The sequence below is a fragment of the Zingiber officinale genome, chromosome 5B (assembly GCF_018446385.1).
Source record: "Zingiber officinale cultivar Zhangliang chromosome 5B, Zo_v1.1, whole genome shotgun sequence".
NCBI lineage: Eukaryota > Viridiplantae > Streptophyta > Magnoliopsida > Zingiberales > Zingiberaceae > Zingiber > Zingiber officinale.
The window spans coordinates 89,079,090-89,104,013 of NC_055995.1; the positions used below are offsets into that span (position 1 = coordinate 89,079,090).

The 24,924-nt window shown below is 40.0% G+C and overlaps 1 protein-coding gene across 5 annotated transcripts; it reads right to left on the reverse strand.

Annotated features, from left to right (window-relative positions):
- Window positions 1–16,885: 16,885 nt before the first annotated feature.
- Window positions 16,886–22,955, reverse strand: LOC121984896 (la-related protein 6A-like). 5 transcript variants are annotated; one of them, XM_042538064.1, is made up of 11 exons: window positions 20,110–21,409; window positions 19,630–19,711; window positions 18,627–18,721; window positions 18,411–18,479; window positions 18,237–18,316; window positions 18,070–18,154; window positions 17,937–17,984; window positions 17,797–17,865; window positions 17,596–17,727; window positions 17,309–17,420; window positions 16,886–17,231 (listed from the first exon to the last, which is right to left on the reverse strand). In XM_042538064.1, exons 1-11 carry the CDS (start codon window positions 20,401–20,403, stop codon window positions 17,131–17,133), a joined length of 1,167 nt encoding a protein of 388 aa, XP_042393998.1. In that variant the 5' UTR covers window positions 20,404–21,409; the 3' UTR covers window positions 16,886–17,130. The 5 variants fall into 5 exon arrangements, 2 of the variants coding, with proteins under 2 accessions (XP_042393998.1, XP_042393999.1); XR_006113019.1 differs by adding an exon at window positions 21,715–22,955 and having other exon boundaries at window positions 18,627–21,426; XM_042538065.1 differs by lacking the exon at window positions 18,627–18,721 and having other exon boundaries at window positions 18,411–18,487.
- Between the last annotated feature and the right edge of the window lie 1,969 nt (window positions 22,956–24,924).

The following is a 24,924-nucleotide window of genomic DNA, read 5'->3' on the forward strand; positions in this document are numbered from 1 at the left end:
TAGTCAATTGGGTCACCTAATAAACAAGGATAAAAGACTACTTAAGTTAGAGACTGACATCTATGATGTAGTGTACCATGTTTCATTGGTAAGAATATAGAGATATTCAAACATACAAATGGGTGATCATATGATGAGTTTATCGAACATCTCTCACACAAACTTTCCAAGTGGTAATCATTTATCGAGTGGATAAGTCTTTGGTTGTGGTTGTACACTAGTAGTCCTTATGACTCGGGACAACACTGAGACTCTATATGTTGGGGCTGCATTTTGACTCATTTACCGACTCTATTAGGGTCATCAGGTGGTGAGATTGGGTGTAGTAACAAAACATATAGGAGTCAGTGTATTGTAGTCGGGGATGCACCACACACCCACGGGTATAGATATCCTATGTAATATATTATTTTATAGTGTATAAAGTCTCTGATCAGAGCTGTAAGATGTACTTTAGGAAAGGAGTTTCCTAATTACACATACAATATCAATATAAGATATATCACATGGTTGTCGAATCAATATACAATTCTTGATGTACCAATGGTTGTAGATTCGACTGGGATACATGAAATGAAGGGACCAGATTGTACGTTAACCATAATCAACTAGTTCTTGCAGGCACTATTCAGTGATACCTAGGGAATCATAGGGTGATACTACTAGACGCTCTTACCATGATTCGTTGGGTGTTAATCAAAATTAGTTCTGACGTCTTATAATTAAAGGGTTAATCATAAGATGAGGTTATTAAGGGTATGCCCGAATAAAGGACAACTATAGTCCTGAATCACAAAGAGTTGTGAACCCACGGATAGGTGTATCCCTGAACTATTGAGGGTCACACAAGTATTGGCTTCCCTATTTCCCATTGAGAAAGTCAAATTCAAGGAGTTGAATTTGGTGAATAAAGTTTGATATGATCAAACAGTGAATTGACGAATAAAGTTTGATATCATCAAATATTAGATTGATTTCCAATCAATAGAAATAAGGTGAGTGGAAGAGTTCCACACAAAGTCTATAAATTAAATTTATATTATTGTAATAGCGAGCAAATGTGTTTACCGTATCAACGATATTAGATCGTTGATATGATTACAATAGACTCATATTATTATGTTCTAGAAAAGTTCTAAAAATCCAATAGGCCAAGATGGAAGAGATAATGAGCCTTGAAATTTCAAGCCCGAGAGGAAATGCAATTACAATTAAATTGCATCATGGAGAAAATAAAAAAATCAACGTGACATGAAATGGAAAAGAAAAATTATTTTTTCTTTTTCCCTTAACCTCCATGTTTTGGAAATAATGGAGCACATGTTCTCCACTAATCCACTTTCCCCACTCACTCTTCCACTCACTCCACGTTTTTTTTTCTTTTCTTCTTGTTCTTTGAAAAAAATATAGATCCGCTACATTAACGGTCCCCCTAGTATCGGTCCCAAAAATATGGAGAGAGGTACATGCAGGTATACAGGCGTCAGGCACATGGTGGGGTAAACCTCAGGTCGTAAATTCCTGATAATCGACTCCTGACCATTACGCCAGAGATGTCATGCACCCATCGTCTGTGCTACGCCCTGGGGGCACCTTCTTGCTCTTTGAAACTATTAGAGAAGAAATCTCTCTTGTGAAGCTCCTGATGAAAACTACGGCTTCATTTTTGGAGAAAGGATTTTTTGACAGCAACATTTTGAGAGCTTGCTAAATTTCGAACAACAAGCTTCTTCTTCCTTTATTTGGAGTTTCGGTAGCCATATCCTCTAATCTATTTGGAGAATTTTGGCAGCATCTTCTAAAACAAAGAAGATAGAGATCTTCTCCCTTTTCTTCCATCGAAAAGTCTCATCTCCTTGTTGTTGCTTCTCCTCTTCGAGAATCATCATAGCCGCCCATCTTCTTGCAGAATTTTAGAAGGGATAGCCCCTTGTTAAGGGCTATTAGACAACCCCTTGCGAAGGCATAATTGGGTAGCCCCTTTCTCATCTTCGAGGAAGACGTTTTGACCGTCTCGATGAAAAACATCACTTGATCTCTAGTGCGATCAAGTGTTGGAAAGAGGACTCCGATCGTGGACCAGATTAGACGAAGCAAGTACGAGCTTGTGATAACAATGAAGAGTTATTTCGCTACAATCGGAATAGTTGGAGTCATCCACAAACACAGGTTGTTTAGAATGTATGTTTATACTTGTACATTAATTCATGTGTATATTGATGCATGTGTTAATAGTTTTATTTAGATTTTTCTTAAATGATCTAATATATTTATTTTAGATAGTTTAGCATGTCTAAATAAAATGATTAAATTAGCATTATATGAATCAATCACATGATAGTTTATTTTTTTATGCTTTTAAAGATTTTACTTATACGGTTACATTGTAATGCATGCTTAGATAAAGATCATGTTTATATTTATTTTAAAAACCATATGAATACTCCTTTGATTTAATTGTTAAATCACAAATAAAATTTAAAATTTTCGCTGTGCATAGGAGTGTAGAAACACGATCACCGAATTTTAAATTCGGTCCCAACAGTGGTATCATAGCCAGGTTATCATTGTTTATCGTATGGACTTTAAGACAAAAGTATATATATTCTTGCTAATTGGTTTAACCATGTAAAATATTTGGTAACATATTATAGTGAAACATAATTTTACCTATAATAATTGGTTTACCAAAATTGATTATAGATAAATTGATTTATCAATTTAGTTGATAATCTTTTGGTCAAATTTAAAGAAACATAAATTGATCAATTAATTAATTGTTAATTAATTGATATAAAATATTTGATATTGTGCATACGATACAAGAAGGAAGATCAAATGGCTCTCACTGATTACTCATCCTTTAAATATGATATATTTGATATATAGTATTAGATATATGTATGTATGTTATTTTATAATATAGTTGCTTGAATTCGGCAAACATACATAAAACATATTATATCTTCCGAGTAATGATATAAATGTTTAAATTAAAAATCCCTCATTTTGAATATGATTCAAAATTTAGATCAAGTCATAAAGGGAAAAATAAAAAAATATATTTTTCACTGCCTTCCATCAACGGTGGTTGCATGATGGAAGCTACCCGCGGTCACTGTCTAGCTCATATCATTGGGGAGGCCTGGACATCGGAAAGTTGTATCTTCCATTGACATAAATGATGTGGATTGGGCGGAACTCCCATGACTTCGGCTCATATCATTGAGGGAATGCATGGTGACCGTTCATTACAATCTAATATTGATGGGTCAGCTTGACATGCAAAGATAATCGACGTCATATTATTGGGCCTTTATCAAACGTGAGACGAATTACATAGAGGTTGCATATGATGTAATTGAGTTCTACCTTTTGGGAATTATGATCAACTGATATCATTCAGAGATCACAATTGGCTAATTGGGCTCTATGTACTCACTAAGGAAATATAATTTCCCATTTTCATTAGAAGGTGGTGGAAATGTCAAAAATAGTGGGAAGTAATTCAAAATATAAAAGTCCACATATTTTGTCTTATGAATTATTTAAAATAATCAGTAATATTAATTATTTGTTTTCATTTCAGTATATTTTCGATATGACATCTTGGAATCCACTATCTGTAATACTTGATCAGAACAAATTAACTGGACCTAACTATTCTGACTGGCTAAGAAATTTAAAGATTATTCTGGCATCTGAAAAGATCGCATATACATTGCATAAGGCACCTCCAAAAGAGGTTCCTGTTAAGGCCACCTCTAATGAGTTGGAAAAGCTTGAAAATTGGTTGGATCATAATCTTCAAGCAAGATGTTATATGCTAGCTTCAATGTCAAATGAACTGCAAAGACGGTTTGAGGAGACTGTGGATGCTAAAGATATTCACAAACATTTATAAAAGTTGTATGGTGCATAGACTTGTTCAATCAAGCACGCGACTATCAAGGAGCTCATGACGGCTCATATGTAAGATGGGGCTTCGGTCCATGAGCATAGGGTCAAGATGATTGGGCTTATTAAAAAGTTATTGAGCCTTGACTTGGTTATTCCACACGAGCTATCGACAGACATCATATTGTTGTCTTTCCCCTCCTCATTTGATAATTTTGTGGTCAACTTCAATATGAATAAGCTAGAGGCTATCCTTGAAGAGTTAGTCAATATGCTTGAAAATTATGAAGCAACCATGAAAAAGGAAAAATCTTTTTTCCTTGTGGGTTCATCTTTTGGATCCAAGAAAGGACCCAAGAAAAAGGAAAAGAAGCGTTTTGCCCCTATGAAGAAGATCAAGCCTAATAAAAAGGCAAGACCCTCAAAGCCTAATCAGTTACAACATGTTTGTTTCCATTGCAATAAGTCTGGACATTGGAGGCACAATTGTAAGGAGTATCTTTCTCAGAAGCATTCTGGCAAAGGTATGCTCTATACAGAAGTTAATGTCTCTATTAACTCTACTTCTTGGGTATTAGATACTAGTTGTGGTTCTCATCTTTGCAATGATTTGTAGATAATGACAAGAAGTAAAAGACTCTGAGAGGGTGAGACCTTCTTGAGACTTGGGAATGGAGCAAGAGTTGCTGCGAGAGCTATAAAAGACATTACTTTGATCTTGAACAATGATTTTAAGTTACATTTAAGAGATGTTTTATTTGTTCCAGAATTAGTTAAAAATATTCTTTCTATTTTTATGCTTGATAGATGTGGTCATTCTTGTCTTTTTACAAAAGGTGTTTGCAATATTTACAAGGATGAATATTTGATTGGGACTGGTGAATTAAAAAATGATCTCTATAACTTAAAATTAAAAGATATTCCAGTAAACAATATATAGGTACACTCAACAACAAAGAAAAGAAAAGAAGATAGTACAAATCAAGCACACATATGACACGCTAGACTAGGTTATATTTCTCAAAGAAGGATGACTAAGTTAGTAAGTGAATGATTGTTTGATTCGTCAAACATAAATTTCCTACCAACTTGTGAAAACTGTCTGAAAGGAAAAATGACTAAGGCACCCTTTAAAGGTCAAGTGGAGCGTGTGCATGATATGTTGGATTTGATCCATACTGATGTGTGTGGTCCATTAAGTGTTAGCACGAAATATGGTCATTACTACTTCATTACTTTTACTGATGACTATTCAAGGTATGAGTACATATATTTGATGAAATATAAGTTTGAACCTTTTGAAAAGTTCAAAGAGTTCAGAAATGAAGTAGAAAAACAACTGGAAAAAAGTATTAAGAAGCTTCGATCAGATCGAGGTGGAGAATACTTGAGTATAGAGTTTAAGGACTATCTAAAAGAGAATGAGATTCTCTCACAGTGGATCCCTCCTGCAACACCATAGCTTAATGGTGTAGTAGAATGTCGTAATCGAACGCTAATGAACATGGTTCGATCTATGATGAGATTCACTAATTTATCGCCATCATTTTAGGGATATCCGCTCGAAACTGCGACAATGTTGTTGAATAAAGTCCATACAAAAATAGTAGAAAAGACACCATATGAGATATGGATGGGAAACCCCCCCTCCCCAAGTATTCATACATAAAAATATGAGGATGTCCTGCTTATGTGAAGCAAGCGGCGGGAAACAAACTGGATAGTGGATCCACTTTGTATTATTTTGTGGGATATCCAAAGAACTCCATTGGATAATATTTCTATAATCGTAAAAAAATAGAAGTATTTGTTTCAAGAACTGTCACCTTCTTAGAGAAGGAGTTTCTATTAGATAGAAAAGGCGATTCCAAGAGGTTCGAGATGATTCCACAACTAATATAATAGAGCTCACACCCCAACAACCAGTAGAACAAGTACACACCTTAAGGAGATCAGATAGGGTCTCAAGACTACCCGTGAGGTATGGTCTACTCCTTGAAGGAAATTAGGATGATCTTAATCATGGATGTGATCCAACATCCTTTAAGGAGGCGATATTTGATATCGACTCGATGTAATGGCTAGAAGGCATGAAATCTGAAATGGACTCCATGTACTCAAACCAAGTTTGGTCAATAGTGGATCCGCTTGAAGGAATCGTTCCCATAGGATGCAAATGGATTTACAAGAGGAAACTTGGACTTGATGGAAAGGTATTGACTTTCAAAGCTAGATTGGTGGCAAAAGGATATAATCAAAGATAAGGAATTGACTATAATGAAACTTTTTCACCAATCGCAAAGCTTAAGTCCATTCGAATATTGTTTACCATAGTTGCATGGTATGACTATGAGATATGAAAGATGGATGTGAAAACAACATTTCTTAATGGTGATATTAAGGAAGAGATTTACATGTCTCAGTCTGAAGGATTCACATGAGTGGGAAGTGAGCATAAGGTATGCAAACTTCATAGATCAATTTGTGATCTCAAACAGGCGTCGAGAAGTTGGAACCTCAGATTTGATGATGCAATTAGACAGTTTTATTAAAAATCCCGAGGAACCATGCATGTATAAGAAGGTTAGTGGGAGTGCAGTGACATTCCTAATACTGTATGTTGATGACATTTTACTCATTAGGATTGATGTAGGAATGCTTCAATCAACAAAAGTATAGTTAGCTAGTAGATTCTCCATGAAGAATTTGGGTGAAGCATCTTATGTATTGGGAATACATATCTGTAGAAATAGATCAAAGAAGATGCTGGGGCTGACCCAATCCACATATATAGATACCATACTCAGAAGATTCTCAATGGAAGAATCTAGGAGAGGATACTTACCAATGTGTCATGGTATAATTTTATCTAAGTCTATGTGCCCTAAGACAGACGAAGAAATAGAGATGATGACACGCATTCTCTATGCATCTGTCATAGGTAGTATCATGTATAGTATGATATCTACAAGACCTAATATAGCATACACTATGAGTGTCACGAGCCGATATCAGTCAAACCCGGGTCCATTGCACTGGAAAGCTATGAAAGATATTCTTAAGTACTTACGAAGGACTAAGAATTTGTTCATGACATATGGGGTTTGAGAATTAAAATTGGAAAGCTACATTGACTCTAGCTTCCAATCAGATGTGGATGATTCAAAATCAACCTCTGGATATGTATTCACATTGAATGGTGGTGTGATCTCTTGGAAGAGTTCCAAACAAGACACAACTACAGATTCCACCACAAAGGCAGAATACATTGCGACTTCAGAAGCAACAAAGGAGACAATTTTGATTAGAAATTTCATTCAAGAGTTGAGTGTTATTCCAAATGGAGTTGATCCAGTACTGGTTTACTGTGACAACACTGATGTTATTGCATAAGAAAAGGAACCAAGATCTCATCATCGGTCCAAACTTATACTGAGAAAGTTCCACATCATCCGAGAGATTGTGGGAAGAGGTGACATTACACTTGAGAAAGTTTCCTCTGCAGAAAATATTGATGATCCATTTACAAATCCCTTGCCAAGACCATATTTTGAAAAACATCGTGAAATGATGGGTTTGAAACAAGTGAGTAGTTGGCATTAGGGCAAGTGAGAGTTTGTTAGAGTAGGTGCCCTGTAAAGTAAACAATTGGTTAGGGCTTTATTGACTCTTGTAAATAAACAACCTTTATTTTAATATAATTCAATTTAGTTTGGCATTACTTTATCTTTATATCCATGCTAATATACTATAGTGAGATGTGGTGGTATATATGATGGTCATCATGAAATACATTAATATTCACTGTATATTCTAAATTTGTTTCTAGTCAATTGGACCACCTAATAAACAAGGATAAAAGACTGCTTAAGCTAGAGACTAGCATCTGTGATGTAGTGTACCATGTTTCATTGGTAAGGACATAGAGATGTGACCATGTTTCATTGGTAAGGACATAGAGATGTTCAAACATACATATGGATGATCATATGATGAGTTTATCAAACATCCCTCACACAGACTTTCCAAGTGGTTATCATTTATCGAGTGGATAAGTCTTTGAGTGCGGTTGTACACTAGTAGTCCTTATGACCTGGGATAACACTGAGACTCTATATGCTGGGGCTGTACTTTGACTTATTTACCGACTCTATTAGGGTCATCAGGTGGTGAAATTGGGTGTAGTAACGAAACATATAGGAGTCAGTGTATTGTAGTCAGGAATGCACCACACACCCATAGGTGTGGATATCATATGTAATATATTATTTTATAGTATATAAAGTCTCTGAACAAAACTGTAAAATGTACTTTAGGAAAGGAGTTTCCTAATTACACATGCGATATCACTATAAGATATATCACATGGTCGTCGAATCAATATACAATCCTCAATGTACTAATGGTTGTAGATTCGACCGGGATATATGAGATGAAGAGACCGGACTGTACATTAACCATAATCGACTGGTTCTTTCAGGCACTATTTAGTTATACCTAAGGAATCATGGGGCGGTGCTACTAGACGGTCTTACCATGATTCGTTGGGTGTTAATTAGAATTAGTTCTGACATCCTATAATTAAAGAATTAATCATAGGATGGGGCTATTAAGGGTATGCCCGAATAAAAGACAAGTATAGCCTTGAATCACAAAGAGTTGTGAACCCACGGCTAGCTGTATCCCTGAATCATTGAGAGTCACACAAGTATTGGTTTTCCTATTTCCCATTAAGAATGTCAAATTCAAGGAGTTGAATTTGGCAAATAAAGTTTGATATGATCAAACAGTGAATTGACAAATAAAATTTGATATGGTCAAATGTTAGATTGATTTCCAATCAATAGAAATAAGGAGAGTGGAAGAGTTCTACACAAAGTCTATAAATTAAATTTATATTATTGTAATAGCGAGCAAATGTGTTTACCGTATCAACGATATTGGATCTTTGATTTGATTACAATGGACTCATATTATTAGGTTCTAAAAAAGTTCTAAAAATCTAATAGATCAAGATGGAAGAGATAACGAGCCTTGAAAGTTAGCCCAAAAGGAAATGCAATTACAATTAGATTGCATCATGGCGAAAATAAAGAAAATTAAAAAAAAATCAAGGTGACATGAAATGGAAAAGAAAAATTATTTTTTCTTTTTCCCTTAACCTCCACGTTTTGGAAATAATGGAGCACATTTTCTCCACTAATCCACTTTCCCCACTCACTCTTCCACTCACTCCACGTTTTTTTTCTTTTCTTCTTGCTCTTTGAAACTATTAGAGAAGAACGCTCTCTTGTGAAGTTCTTGATGAAAACTATGGCTTAGTTTTAGAGAAAGGATTTTTTTGGCAGCAACATTTTGAGAACTTGCTAAATTTTGGATAGCAAGCTTCTTCTTCCTTTATTTAGAGTTTTGGTAGCCATATCCTCTAATCTATTTAGAGAATTTAGGCAGCATCTTCTAAAACAAAGAAGATAGAGATCTTCTCCCTTTTCTTCCTTCGAAAAGTCTCATCTCTTTGTTGTTGCTTCTCCTCTTTGAGAAGCATCATAGTTGTCCACCTTCTTGCAGAATTTTAGAATGCGTAGCCCCTTGTTGAGGGCTATTAGACAATCCCTTGCGAAGGGATAATTGGGTAGCCCCCTTCTTGTTGGGACCTTGACGTCCGCTAGAGGGGGATGAAGAGCGTCTCACCCAAATCATTACTTCCTACACTTGTTAGTACGCAGCGGAAAACAAAATACAAACTAACAAGAAGAAAGCTAAACCCTATAAACAATAAGAAAAGACAATAAGCCAAAATAAACCGTAACACAAGGTGTTTACGTGGTTTGGAGATTAGGGCTCCTACTTCACGGCTGTCCGTAAGGTGGACGATCTCAATTCGTCGGTGGATGACTCCCCGGAAACCTCTGGCTAGCTCAAACCTCATTCTCGGTGGAGAAACCTCACTACAACCTTGATCCAAACACTCTTAGATCACAAGAAAAGCTTGGAAGCTTTGGGAGACTACTAATAGGGGTTAACCACCTCTATTTCATCAACCATGCCCAAGCACCCCGAGCTCTATTAAATAGAGCTCGAAAGAAAAACACTAACCTATTTTCCTGCTACCAGTTGACTACTAATCCTTTAAGTGAAGCCGACTGTTACCCAAAGGTAGGCTACCAGTCGATTGCTATAGTGTACGAGTCGACTACTACAGTATACCAGTCGACTGCTACAGTAATCAGTCGACTGCTACAGTGTTGCTGCAGTGTCACAACAGTACTGCTACAGTAAATCCTAAACACATAGGATTTTGCCTTGAGTACAATCACTCAGCACTCGTCCTCACCCGACCAACCTAGACCTAACCTTCTAGCCTCCTCCATCAGCCTCGCGTCCCTCGGATGTCTCCCCATCCTTCACGTCTTGCCTTCTAGAGCTTCCTTCGGCCTTGTCCATATTGTCGAGTCTTCCTTTGCCAAGAGGCTCCTCACCTCCGGGACTTCATCTATTGTCAAGTCACACTTGGACTTACGTTGCCAAGACTACATGCTTGGACTTACACCGCCAAGACTCATCCTTGGACTTTCCTCCTTTGCCAAGATCACACTTGAACTTTCCTTGTTGTACCTGTATCCTGCACACTCATAATGTATATCAAATACAATAATAAACCTAACTTAAACCTTTGCCAAAACATCAAAACCTAGGGCACCTAGATTGCCCAACAATCTCCCCTTTTTGATGTTTGGTAACCTATTTAAATTAGGGAAACATAAATGCAATAACAATGCGAATAAACATAAAATCTACACATGCATAAGTCATGGAACCTAACCCTAGGCTCCCCCTTCACCTATGCTCCCCCTTGAGCTAGGATTTCCCGTAAAGGTAAACTTCTCCCCCTTTGCCTGAACAATCGCTCCCCCTTCACCTAAGCTCCCCTTAGCTAGGATTTCTTGCAAAGGTGTGTAGGTTTCCTACTTAAACCTAAATTTCTCGCCCTTTGTCATACATCAAAAAGAGCTCCAACAATATCTCAATTGTTGAAAACTTGTCATCCAAATTGACCTTAAACTAATGTATTTATCCCCCATGGATCTCATACATCTAAATAAGTTGACACGGTCAAGAACAGTGTTGAAAAACACTTTCAGGCTGGTATCAGTCGACTGCACTAGGTACCAGTCGACTGCCCCCTTCGATTTCCACTCACAGAGCTCTTTGTGTTCGAAATACACTGTTACCAATCGACTGGTATCGGAACCAGTTGACTGACCTCATCAAAATGAGCTTGCAGAGATATTCTATGCTCAAAAATACTGTTACCAATCGACTGGTACCCTATTTCTGTAAAAATCAACCTTTTCTAACCAACTTCAGAAATGTACCAGAAATTCTACAAACCTCCAAAAATTCTCAAATTTTGTGGAGAAGTCTATTTTAACCTTGTCTATTTGGGAAAAATATATACAAAAATATATTTATCATAGATCTCAAGAATGATACAAAATTCAAAACTATCTAAATGGTTCAATTGAGCCCTTAACCTAAAGTCCTAATTTTGGCTTCCTCTTGATGTATCTGCTCATACTAAACCACAATACTTCTCTAGCATGAGTTTATATGGTATCTATACATCAAAAACTAATTTTCATGAAATATGACCCCAATATCATATTTTTGATGCATTAAACTTAACCCAATTATGCCAACTAACTAAAGTAGAGATTTATATGGTATCTATACATCAAAAACTAATTTTCATGCAATATGACCCCAATGTCATATTTTTCATGCATGAAACTTAACCCAATTATGCCAACTAACTACAGTAGAGACTCAAATTCATCTCTAATCCCTTTGGCACATATTGGTTCACTTGAGATCATTTATCATATGTCCTAAATACTCATTCAGCTCCCCCTTGAGCTCTTAATTTTATCCACCTCCTTAGGTGACTCATCCACTATGGCTAGGCCACTTCAGTGCACCCCAGGTGACACTTGGCCTACAAAACTCACCTTCTTAACCTTAGACACCTTGTCTTTGGTTAGTTTCTTCTTGTCCTTCACCTTGGACACCTCATCCTTGCCATAATTATATGTCACCCTAGCATATTCCTTCTTATTGACCTTGGATGACTCTCCCTTGTCCTTGGTCACACCTCCCTTACCAATGTCATGTGCTACCTTAGCACTTGACCTCCTTTTGGTCTTGGAGGGACCTAATTTGACATTTTTGGATTTTTGACCACCCAAATACATGTCAAGTCCTTTAGGCCCAATAATGAACCTCTCTAGGACTTTCTCCATTTCCTCAAGCTTTGCCTTCAAGGCTTGATTTTTCAATTCTAGGGTTCTAACTCTAGAATCAACATGTCCATCATGGACATTCCTAGACCTATCCTTCCTAGGCATGTGTCTCCCCTTCTTGGGATTAATGCCTAGGTTTTCAACCACCTTCTTCTCTATAGGCAAGATAAATTGTTTCCTTTTAGGTCTATCATTTGAAAATGATTTCCTAGGGTTATCACCTACATTAACCCTATTCTTATCATTATATCTAAAACCATAAATATTCATGGGCAAATAATTCATATTATTTCTAACATGCATGGAGGAATTTGAAATTGAATTCAAGTTAGAGTTTACCTCCCTTACCCTTGAAGCTCTCTTCTTCTCCCACTTCTTTAAGTGCACCAATTTCTTGAGCTATCCTCTCTTTAGGCACTTTGTGTGGTAGTTTCCCCACTCACCACACGTGAAATACCTAATATGCTTCTTCTCCTTCCTAAAACTCATATTAGTTAAATCAACCTTGTTGAGTTTAGGCTTTACCTTTCTTACCTTTTGGAGCATTGGACACCTACTCTTGTAGTGCCTCATCTTACCACACTCAAAGTATTTGATGTGGTCCTTTGTGCTCTTCTTGGTAGTTGAGGTGGAGGGTTGAGCTTCCAAGATCTCCTCTTCCTTCGATTGCTCATTTTCCTCTTCACTTGAAGATGTGGGCGGCTTCACTTCTTCCTCCTTTGATGATGTGGATGATATCTCCTCATCTTCCTTCTCCTCCTCAGATGTTGAGCCCGTGCCAACATCCGATTGGTTCTTCTCTTCTTGAACCAATGAGCCTTTCTCCTTGGGCTCCTTCTCTTCTTGGATTTGTGTAGGACTCTCATGAAGCGCAATTACCTTTTTCCAAAGGTCACTTGCATTCTCGTATTCACCTACATTCAATATCGCATTAGAAGGTAATAAATTAATTAAAATTCTAGTTACCTCCTTGTCCATCTCCGATTGCTCCCTTTGCTCCTTGGTCCAATATCGACGTCGGAGACGCTTTCCCTTCTTATCCGTTGGAGCTTTAAACGGTTCCTCCAACACAATCCATTGGTTCTAATTCATTTGGAACCACATCTCCATGTGATTCCTCCAATAGTCGAAGTCCTCGCGCTCGTATGGAGGTGGGATTCAGATGTCCCATCCGAGAGGTCCCTCCGACTCTATCTTCTTCCTCTAGCCGCTCTCTTGGCGATTAGTCAAACAAGAGCTCACCTAACTCTGATACCACTTGTTGAGACCTTGACGTTCGCTAGAGGGGGGTGAATAGCGTCTCACCCAAATCGACACTTCATACACTTGTTAGTACGCAACGGAAAATAAAATATAAACTAACAAGAAGAAAGCTAAACCCTATAAACAATAAGAAAATACAATAAGCCAAAACAAATAGTAACACAAGACGTTTATGTGGTTCAGAGATTAGAGCTCCTACTCCATGGCTATCCGTAAGGTAGACGATCCCAATCCGTCAGTGGATGACTCCCCGGAAACCTCCGGCTAGCTTAAACATCCTTCTTGGTGGAGAAACCTCACCACAACCTTGATCCAAACACTCTTAGATCACAAGAAGATCTTGGAGGCTTTCGAAGACTACTAATAGGGGTTAACCATCTCTATTTCGTCAACCATACCCAAACACCTCGAGATCTATTAAATAGAGCTCGAAAGGAAAACACTAACCTATTTTCCCGTTACCAGTTGACTGGTGTATGCACTAGTCGACTGGTCCTTTAAGTGAAGTTGGTCGTTACCCAACGGTCGGCTACCAGTCGACTGCTACAGTGTACCAGTCGACTGCTACAGTGTCAGTCGACTGCTATTGTGCTGCTACAGTATCACGACAGTACTGCTACAATAAATCCTAAACACATAGGATTTTGCCTTGAGTACAATCACTCAGCACTCGTCCTCGCCTGACCAACCTAGACCTAGCCTTCTAGTCTCCTCCATCAGCCTTGCATCCCTCGGATGTCTCCTCATCCTTCACGTCTTATCTTCTAAAGCTTCCTTCGGCCTTGTCCATATTGTCGGGTCTTCTTTTGCCAAGAGGCTCCTCACCTTCAGGACTTCATCCATTGCCAAGTCACACTTGGACTTACGTTGCCAAGACTACATGCTTGGACTTACACCGCCAAGACTCATCCTTGGACTTTCCTCCTTTGCCAAGATCACACTTGGACTTTCCTTGTTGTACCTGTATCCTGCACACTCACAATGCATATCAAATACAACAATAAACCTAAATTAAATATTTGCCCAAATATCAAAACCTAGGGCACCTAGATTGCTCCAACATTTCTCATCTTCGAGGAAGACATTTCGACCGTCTCGACGAAAAATGACACTTAATCTCTAGTGTGATCAAGTGTTGGAAAGAGGACTTCGATCGTGGATCGGATTAGATGAAGCAAGTACGAGCTTGTGACAACAACGAAGAGTTATTTCACTATAACTGGAATAGTTGGAGTCATCCCCAAACACAGGTTGTTTGGAAGGTATGTTTATACTTGTACATTGATTCATATGTATATTGATGCATGTGTTAATAGTTTTATTTAGGTTTTTTCTTAAATGATCTAATATATTTATTTTAGATAGTTTAACATGTCTAAATAAAATGATTAAATTAGTATTATATGAATCAATCACATAATAGTTTATTTTTGTTATGCTTTTAAAGATTTTACTTATACGGTTAGATTGTAATGCATGCTTAGATAAAAATTGTTTATGTTTGTTTTAAAAAGCATACGAACACTCCTTTGATTTAATTGTTAAATCACAAATAAAATTTTAAATTTCCGCTATATATAGGAGTGTAGAAATACGATCACCGAATTTTGAATTCAGTCCCAACACTCCGAACTAAGTAAACCGACCAAGTTTGCAAATTTATTTGCTTATTCTTTTACTTCGCTTTCCTTCTTTCTCCACTACGTACTTTGCTTTTAAATTTGAAAAATAAAAGACAGGTTTTAAGAACCACGTGATTCATCCCCCCTCCTCACGTGCGACTTGATCCAACAGATCAAAGATCGGAAGTGAAAAGGAGAAAGAACTTACTAGACGAGAATTACCGATGACGAGAAGCAAACGAAGACGAAGCCAAAGAAGAAAGCAATGCTGTTTTGACAAGAGCGAAGGGTTTAAAACTCCGCCGCTAATTATTTAGAGTCGTCCAATCAAGGATTTAGAAAAACAAGACTTAATCTGGGTCGTCTCAATTTAAAAAGGCAGTTGCCACATCGAATCCTAGCAGTCGCATGTCACATCAGACATTCGGAGGTACGAAAGTGTGACACGTGGCATTCAATCACAAGTGGCATTAATGAGGAATGGAAATGATTAGCAAGTGCATGATGAAAAACTTGCTCGCCATACTTTCTTTATTGATAAAGGATTTGAGCGATTTCTAAGAAATTAGGATGACATTAGCAACAATTAAAAGACACTATAAGTAACAAACAGCTAAGTGCATTATGGGAGGCCACTCAGGAAAACGGCCAGAAAAAAGATAACAAACAGCTAAGTGTCGCCCACATTCGATTTGAGCGACGTCAACCTTGGAGTCTCCCGACCGGGAAGAAATAATTTTCTTTAGGATCTGTAAGAGCAGTAATCATTCAAGCCGAGTGGCGGCTCAGATAGCTAAGCGCCTGGTAGGGAAGGAGAGTTGCAAAAATACTAAGTGACTAATCAGTCGAACTTGCAGTGTCCTTTGACTAGACTTAAGAGGAAGACTTGTGATACGATGATAAAAAGGGGCCCACCCAAAAACAGGTCAAAGTAGTAAGGATCAGCTAACGTGAAGGTCAAAGTTGCAGAGTTGGACGGACCACGAGACTGCAGACTGTGGACTAGGCAGGGTTGGTCGAGCAGGCTCACAGAGCCAGTCGAACGTGAAAGGCCGACCAACCCATTTGAATGGTTGTCCTCCGCAACTTATAGCTGAGGTTAAGAGCCAAATACTAAATTACCCGGTCCACAATGCATCTCTCCGACATCATGAAAATCGAGTGAAGAATAGGTCAGTAGTAATATTTTGTATGACCAAGCTAGCGATATACCGCCCGAGTGGTCGCTGGTCAGCCTATAACGAAACTTAGATACCTGTCATATTGTACTCTTGAAAATTTGTACCGGAAATGATAGAGAATATCCCACCAACAAATTGTCCTTTAAAATCTTCCATTCTGTAAACTCACAGCGATTTGCAAACTCATTCGAAGAAATGTGTCAAGAGCACTTTATGGCCTGACCTTTCTTAGGAAAACTTTGGAAAACGTGTTAATGTTTTGAAATACATGCATAACACAACAGTAACACTATAAAAAGGATCTCTATCTATATGCGAAGATTGCAATACTTCTTACTTGCACACGTCATTTGCTACAGTTCACTACTTTTATCTTCAAAATCGAGCACTGGCTTGAGCGTTGGCAGGCTAACGTCAGGATCCCTTTCCTAATCCGACACTAACGCTCCTTGTATTACAAGACAACACGGAATCTTTATTAAGTTAACAGTAAAATCACGTCCCAACTCATTGCCTTCACCGATTCCATACAGGATCAATGATATTATTAAAAATCTTATTAGTCTTTAATTAGGTTATTGTTAAGTCAAGCTGGGTGAGATGCAAGTGACGAGAATTAATATAAAAAAGATTGTGAATGGCGCATTCCGATTCATCATCTGATTTGGTATAAGAAAAATGGCGCGATACACTGTTTTGTAGAAAGAGCACGAGATATGACATGCTCTGTTTTTACTGAAGCAGATTCCTCGAATATAGTTAGTTGATTGGAGGATCTTTTTACCGAAGCAGATTCCTTGAATGTAGTTAGTTTATTAGAGGAAGGATGGTATCTTTATATCATGGAGCCGTTCGAAAACTCGAGCATCATGTAGATTTGACTTCAGGTTTGCCCCGTCCGAAAGCAAAACCTCTTGTTCCGTCCGGCATCCTTGGCCATTGTAGAGGCTTGTTCGCAAATGTATGGCCTAAGCACGAGTCGCAAACAAAACACCATGAGCAAACAAAGAAGCTTGAAACCGAAGTAACCTAACACTAGCATTACCATTTTGTTGAAATTGTTGAGCTCTAGCATCACTGCAGAGGTTCTGTTTAATTCGACCTCTTCCTCGACCTTTATACCTATTCCTTGGAGCACCTTTGCCCTGCTTGCCTTCCTACATAAAATGTTAAAAGAATAACCACCAAATCTGTCAGCATATCTACTAGAGAGATAATTTTTCTATATTCGTGCAGGCTGCCCTTTAGAAAGAGAGGTCCTAGATTTTGAAGGAAATTCCCGTTTTAATTTTCAAAATGTAATGTTGGTTTTCAAATAAAACTCAGAGTAACCTCTTTTAAAGCTAGCATCTCATGGTTCGCTATAGAAATTTTCTCCTGGCTTGCATTTGGTTCTTCAACATGAGCACTACTCTTCTTCTCGTATGTCCTTTTGAGGCCTTTTAGAGCAAGCCCATGCTTCCCCTAAACAGTATAATTAGTGTCAAAGACAAAATCGCTGAATCCAGGATATGAAAACAAGAGGTAGGCTACCATTCTAGTAAGTTGGAGTTCAACACGCATGCCACTTCGCCAATTATCCTCATGGTTGAAGTAAGTTATCTGAGAAAGCAATTCTTCGTCATGATACTACCTTAATGACTTATGAAATATGTAGCACCCGTAGAACTTACAGCACTTGCTGCTGCCTCCGCTGTTCCATACTCGATAAGAGCGTATGTCTACCAAAGGAAACATAAAAAAGATGCACATTAGACACTCAATGAACTTTGCAACCTGAAGTCCTATGAATCACAATGTACCAACCTTAGTATTGATTATGATTCCAGACGTCCTATTATTTGCTGACTTGTGGTGGAGGTGCGGATTGTGGAGAGTGATCTTTAGAATTCTGAACAATTAAAAGAAAATTGGGCTGGTGAAAAGAACTTGCTCTTTGAATTAGTTTGCTCAAAATTATTAGAATGGCATACTTTCCAAGTTTGCCAAAGATGCTTCGAATATTTTTTTCTGAGCAATCATCTGGTAGATTGTCCACTATAACAGTCCGAAGCTGGCACAGTTGGGAGACGAATTTTGATTACTAATATCATACAAGGATCTATGAATATATGAGAAGTAACATAAAATTCCATGCAAAAACTTACCTTAGAGTCTGTGGTTTCAATCGATAACTGATGCAATCTCTTCACTTTCTTCCCATCCTCACTAACAACCTGTAAAACTAACCAATTCAGAAGTGAATTGAATGCCTTAAATGGCAAGTCACAAGAACAACCATGCCAAAGAGAATGGGTTTGGCCTAATGAGATGTAACTGAAAGGGCATGTGCAAGAAAAACATAAAAATGGTTATATACTCACAAGCTGGGATGATGTTCTAAGTGCAGCCTCAATTACACACAGTGTTTTAGTGAGCTTTTTTGTTTTTCTGAAAGATGCAATAACTTCTATAGGAACTGCATGTTAAAAAGAATGCAAATAGCGTTCATCAATACATTGTCATGAACATGATGAACATTGCTTGTGACCAATATGTTGTTACGGATATAAAAGGTCAATTTAAGAGATTGGAAAGACAAATGTTGTAAATCTGGAAAATGCCCATGGACAACATTGTAAACCCTTGACAATTATAGCAAAATTCTATCTTGAAGAACACAATTTGAGATCACAACTCAAATTCCAGAATTCACTTGTTCAGTTACTGTTTCATATGTGCATCTGGCAAAAGAAAATTTTGACAGGCAGTGGACTCAATATTGTTTAGAAATCACAAAAGCTATAATCCTTGATGAACTTATAACCTCCTCTGCGAGGTAAAGCATCCTAAGAAACCAACAATTGCCAATTTCTGTTCTCGGCAGTCATTCTCCTCTAAGTTTCTTTTGCACTTGAAGCAAAGAACAAGCATAACTAAAATTTAGAGTGGAAAAAACCGAAGTGCAGCCCCCCTCATGGACAAATCACGTGGAGGCTACTTTCCAACCGTTGTATTGGTCAGGTGGCTGCAGGATGCCTTGTGGCTGGGATTAATCCCATCCCATACCATCCAACGAAAGTTAAATTCCCCTTGGTGGGATTTTGAAAGGGGACTGCATGTAAGATTTCTTCAGTTACAGCGCTTTCAAAATTATTTGCAAACGAAAAGATATGCAGTGTCAGAAAATGTGAAAAAAGGAATAACTTCGATCCTAAAATTGATTCAGAGTCACAGTAACCACTCAAAATAGTGTTATAAGATCGAATGTTTAGCCAATCAGGCAGGCAATTACACAGTGAAACAAACAGCACGCTGAGGACAGAGCTGGAAAAAAAAAACAAAAAACAACAATAACAAATCTAGTGAGCCAGGAGGTATGCATACCATATCCTTCTTTGTCCTTCTTGATAAACCTTAGTAGAAATCTATCAGTAGCCAGATTCTCTTCACTGAAGTAATACTCAACCTAAAATTGCTCAGTTACGATTATATGAAGCTGGAAATATAAATTATAAGACAGGTACTAATCATGTACATCATCAACGTGACTACATGCAGCATTCCCTCTGTGTAAGTATATGCAGTTATGCGCTAACATATGGAGAAAATCCATTCAAGCTATTGAAATTTACAAACAGCACGTTAGGAACTAGTTTAGATCAGAACTTGTCTAAAACCTACAAAATCATTCGTTCATCTTTTCGTTTTAACAATTCGAGAACGGCAAGGGAAGAGCCGAAGAGCCTCCTTTTCTTTGTTTTTTTTTTTCCGAAAACTTCAGAAATAAGTACGGGAAAACAAAGAGAAACCGTCACATTGTTGTTCTCAAATCATGGAAAGGAAGATGAATGTAGGAACGCGAACCTGGCGAACGATCCGATCGCGAAGTTCCTCAGAGAGGTCTGGTGGATCGACGGCCGCCACTTTGGTTTTTTGGAGACTCACCTCATCAGTGGCATCGGCGAAGACATCCACTTCGAGAGAAGGAGATACGAGGGAGCCTCTCCGAGATTGACGGCGATCGGGATCGGCGATCGGGGAAGCGTCGGACGATGGCGAGGCAGCTGCTTCCGTAGAGGCGTAGGAGTGCTCGATGCCGGCATCGAAAAGCGGCGGAGGCGGGATCAGAGAGGAGGGAGGTCGCCGATCGGTTTCCATGCGTTGATCGGAGGGCGACCTGGACGTTCCCCCTCTCCCTGCAGACCCGGTCTCGCCGAGTACCGCTCCGTGATTTGGTTTATATAAGAGTGCGACGAAGAGAAGGTGGAATTCTTCGAATGTGAACGAAGAACGTGGACCACCATTGGGCCTGTTCCAAATTCAGCCCATGAACGGAATTGGGTAGCTGATAAAATTATTGCTCGATGAAGTGGGCCACAATTGGGCCAGATCCAACAAACGCATAACAATTGATCCCGTAAGGCCGTAAACCAAACGAAGCCGCCGTAAGTCCACCCTGGCTGGGTCCGGCCACGAGTCCACCTCTCGGCCTCCGCCGCCGCCAAGCGCTCCTGCCGGCGACCTTAATGGGGGCGACGCGGAGGGCGCCGGCGGGGGTCCAGTAGTTGCGGCAGGCCTTGCACAAGTGGTGCGGCTGGTTCACATCGTATTTGTTGAAGTAACAGAACTTGGTCTCCCTGCTCTGGCACCTCGGGCACGGCGGCGCCACCACCGCCATCTCCTCCTCCGCCTCGTTACCTCGCCGGTCTTCCTTCACCATCAGGGCGCAGAAAATCTCGAAGCTTAGCGCTCCCTCGGGCACCTCCGCCGTGCCAAACTGTGTTTGAAATTTCTTAGATCGAGGACAAATGGAGATTTGAAAAAGGAGGAAATCTGAGTCAACGTTTAGTTTGGCCATAAAGACTCGTTTGCTCTAGTTGTCAATTTATCTACCCTGATCTCAATCTTTGCCTTGTGTATGCATGTAACTCAAGCAAATCTTCTTAAGAAGAGATTCGCACAAGTAAAACAGCAGGATCTATGCATCTATCTACAGTCACTCAATGCACGACGGAAGTTGATTGTTCATGCTAATCACAAGCGATGCCATGTCAACTTACATAAACCAGCAAATAAATCCAAAGTTCAAGTTTAGGGTGCATGCAATTGCAGACTTCAGAATGCAGCTCACTAACAGCACCATTTGCTTCAGTTCAGATTCTCAGTTCAGTCTGTAACTATCTGAAAATTGAGCAGAATAACCAAATATCAGTCCGCCAAAACTAGTATAATATCAGATTCTTTGTTTCTTCATTTTAGACGAAGAATAGGAAAGGAAATCAACACATTCATCTCGTTTCATGTTATGAAAAGTGGCATAACCCTACTCTCACTGTTCCAGACACTGCATCAAGCAGGTTTAGTGAATCATGAACAAACGCATTGAGCAGCATCGAAGGTAAAATTGATGAATTCTACCAAGATTTTGAGTGCAATTGAGGAAGAGGAGGGAAGGCCATGGCTGCTCACCTTTTTCGGATGGCTTGACACGCTTGATCTTGGCAAGCTGCACCTGAGAGTCCACAAAGATTTGCATCCGCTGGAGCTCGAGCTCCTTGGTGAACTCCATCCGCTTCTTCTCCAGCTCCGTCCTCTGCTGCTGCTTCGCTTCTTCCATCCTCTGGTACATCTCGGCGAAGCTCTCTATTGCCCTCGCCAGCTCACGGAGCTCGTCGCGGGCTCGCCCCCGAGCGCTTCTCTTCTTCTTTGAGGAGGATGAACCCGACGGCGACTTAAAGCCGTTCCCTTCCTCCTCGTCGTCGAGGTCGTTAGCGGCGGCGGCGGCGATACCGGTCGCCGCTGGCTTTTTCTCCCTCACGCTAGCTTGACGCATGGAGGAGCCTTTACGGTGGGAGGAGAGCAGAGGCGAAGCGGGAGGGTTCTTGCCATGGGGCGGACCGGACGACGACCCCACGAGGGCATCAAGGCGGGAGAAGAAGCTCCAGCCCCCCGCGCCGCCGTCTCCTCCTCCTCCTCCTCCTCTTCCAGCTGCGATCCTTGCCTTCTCGTTCTTGTACTTCTTCTTGAGGGTATCGACCCGGTTCTTGCACTGCGCGTCGGTTCGGAGCGGGCGGCTGCGGCCGCGCGCTCCTGCGCGGGAGTTGACAGCGTCAGCGACCTCCTGCCAGTGCTGCTGGCGGAGGCTCCCACGGTTGAGCTCCAAGTAGCGGTCGCCCCACGCGTCAACCAGCGCCGAGGTTTCCCCCTCGCTCCAGCAATCCTCCCGGTAGGGCGCCATCCTCGTCCCCTTCCCCTCCATCACCGCCGCCGCCGCCAGATCTAAACTTATTTCCTCTTTCTCCTCTCACAGATCCGATCTTTTCCTCTAATTAATCTCCCCCGTCTCGCCGGCCGAGGTGAAGCTTGTTGAAAGCAGAAGACGTCGGCACCGAAGACCGGGGGCGGGGTCCATGGGGCATCGCCGCCGTTGGTTTCGGTGCGCGATGACAAGGATGGATTGGGGATGACCAAATTGCCCCCGGAGAGAAGGCGACGAGAAGGCGTGGAAGCGAGAGGGGCAGAGCTGGAAATGGGGTTGGCCTAAAGACGAGGCCTCAGGCCTGTCCCTTGCCCGCCATGGACGGAGAATGGCCTGTCGTTTGCACGCATTTATTGTTGACCGCCAATAGCACGCCGGTTCAGATGGGACCTCACGTCGCCGACCGCCGCCAGCGCAATATCTCTCCGGCCAAATTCTTGTGGGCGCCCATGATTTGCCAAATTATATGGACGTCTCATTTTTAATTAAAAAAAATATATTACTTATAGCTTCTCAGCATCCATATCAATTTTTTTATTCCAAAGATATAATTTAAAATAAAAAATTTATTTTATTAAATTTAAATACCTATTCTTTTACTTGTATAATACATATTTTCAATAATATTTAATACTTTATTTTTTGAAAATTATGAAAAAATTTTAACTACCCTATATAAAATTTTGAAGAAAATTTTTGATAAAATAACTAATGTAAATACTCAACATAGTAGGAGAACATAGACAATGTAGACCTTAGGGGTCAAACTCTATCCATTATGATCAAATTATTATATATTTATCATTTGTGCGATATTGTCATTCCAAAATATATATACATGCTTTGTGCATGATCTTAAGCGACGCACAGATATAACGTTATCAACTCGATTTTGTTAAAAAAAATTATTATATATTTATCATTTGTGCCTAGCATGGGATATTGTTGGTGCGGGAAGCATCCGACGATCGAACTCGTGTTTTGATAACGGCAAAGAATTCAAAGTTAAGATGTTTTGTAATATAACAAGTCTACTTGAGAATGTCAGGAAAGTCCTAGCTGCGGTTAGACAAAAGGGAAAACCCTAGGGGGTGGTAACCCTAGGTCATAGGGGGTGGTAACCCTATGCGGAAAGTCTTGGCAGGTAGATAGTTTCAGGCAAAAGTCCTAGGGGGTGGTAACCCTAGGTGGAAAGTCCTGGTGTCGCGAACCAGGTGAAAGTCTGGACTAGCCGGGAAGCGGATGTCCAGCAGAAAGTCTGGAAGCATCGAGTGCTGAGCAAAAGTCCAGTCGATCTGGAGGATCGCACTGGCAACAGGTAAATCTCCTGAGTGGAGTAGGTGAGGACGCGTTCCCCGTAGAGGGAACAGTAGGCGTCGGGTCGACCTAGGGTTTCCGGTAGGAAACCCGAAGTCATGCTCGGATAGTCCGGAGACTATCAATATCACTTCTATTATGCGTTATGTGCTAACTTTGTGCTGCAGGGTATATTTGGGATTAATGTATCTTGCAGGGACCAAAGTGCAAAGGTTAACCTCGGATGAACAGTGTCCGAGGCGCCTCCATGGAGCTTGGAGGCGCCTCGGGTGCAAAAGCTGACCTGGCTGCGAAGCTTCAATGGAGGCGCCTTGAAGGGGGTTTAAGGCGCCTTGAGCAGGGTTTGAGACGCCTTAAGCAGATGAAGTTCGACCAGATCAAGTTTGATCCGTACGGAAGAATCGGCAGCATGGAGGCACCTTGAACACCCTTTATAAGGGGGTTTCGACCAGCACTTCAGGAGATCAAGTCTTAAGTGATTCAAGTGCTACGTGTTGCTCCAAACGACGTTCCGAAGTGCTGCTACTTGTGCCCGACGACCAAGAGCTCCGAATCTTCATTTCTTTGTCGTTGGTATAATTATTTACTGTCGTTTATTGTACTTCAACTTGTAATCTTTTATCGAGCTTATAGTTGTTGCCCACCGGAAGCGATCAAGGATCGCGGGCCTTCGAGTAGGAGTCGCCTTAGGCTCCGAACGAAGTAAACGACCGTGTCTCTGTGTTTGTGTTTATTTACATTTTCCGCTGCGTATTTTACTCCGATAGTTTTACGAATCGAACGAAATAGCCACGAGCGCTATTCACCCCCCCTCTAGCGCGGTCTCGATCCAACAATTGGTATCAGAGCGGGGTCGTCTTGAATCAGTGCAACCACTATTCGAGACAATTTTTTTTGTGGTTTTTGTTCGGAGTCGATTAGAATTTAGCCTCATAGCTATATTCTAATTTCTTTTCACGAATCGATTTTCTGCTCAAAGTTGGTCAATACCACTTGAGCCCGTTATTCTTTTTTTCTCTTCCCACACTACTAATCCAAGACTCAGTCTTGGAATAGATCTTGTTGTTTTTGTTCTTTTAGATCTGAATGGCCCAACAAGAAGG

What these genes read in the sequence shown, in the direction of transcription:
- LOC121984896 (XM_042538064.1), bottom strand. Translation starts at nt 20,403, where the DNA reads ATGGAAACCGATCGGCGACCTCCCTCCTCTCTGATCCCGCCTCCGCCG. An exon ending in TTGAAACCACAGACTCTAAG is followed by an intron (nt 18,317 to 18,410) that starts GTAAGTTTTTGC and finishes CAACTGTGCCAG; the next exon opens with CTTCGGACTGTTATAGTGGA. An exon ending in AGATGCTAGCTTTAAAAGAG is followed by an intron (nt 17,421 to 17,595) that starts GTTACTCTGAGT and finishes CATTTTATGTAG; the next exon opens with GAAGGCAAGCAGGGCAAAGG.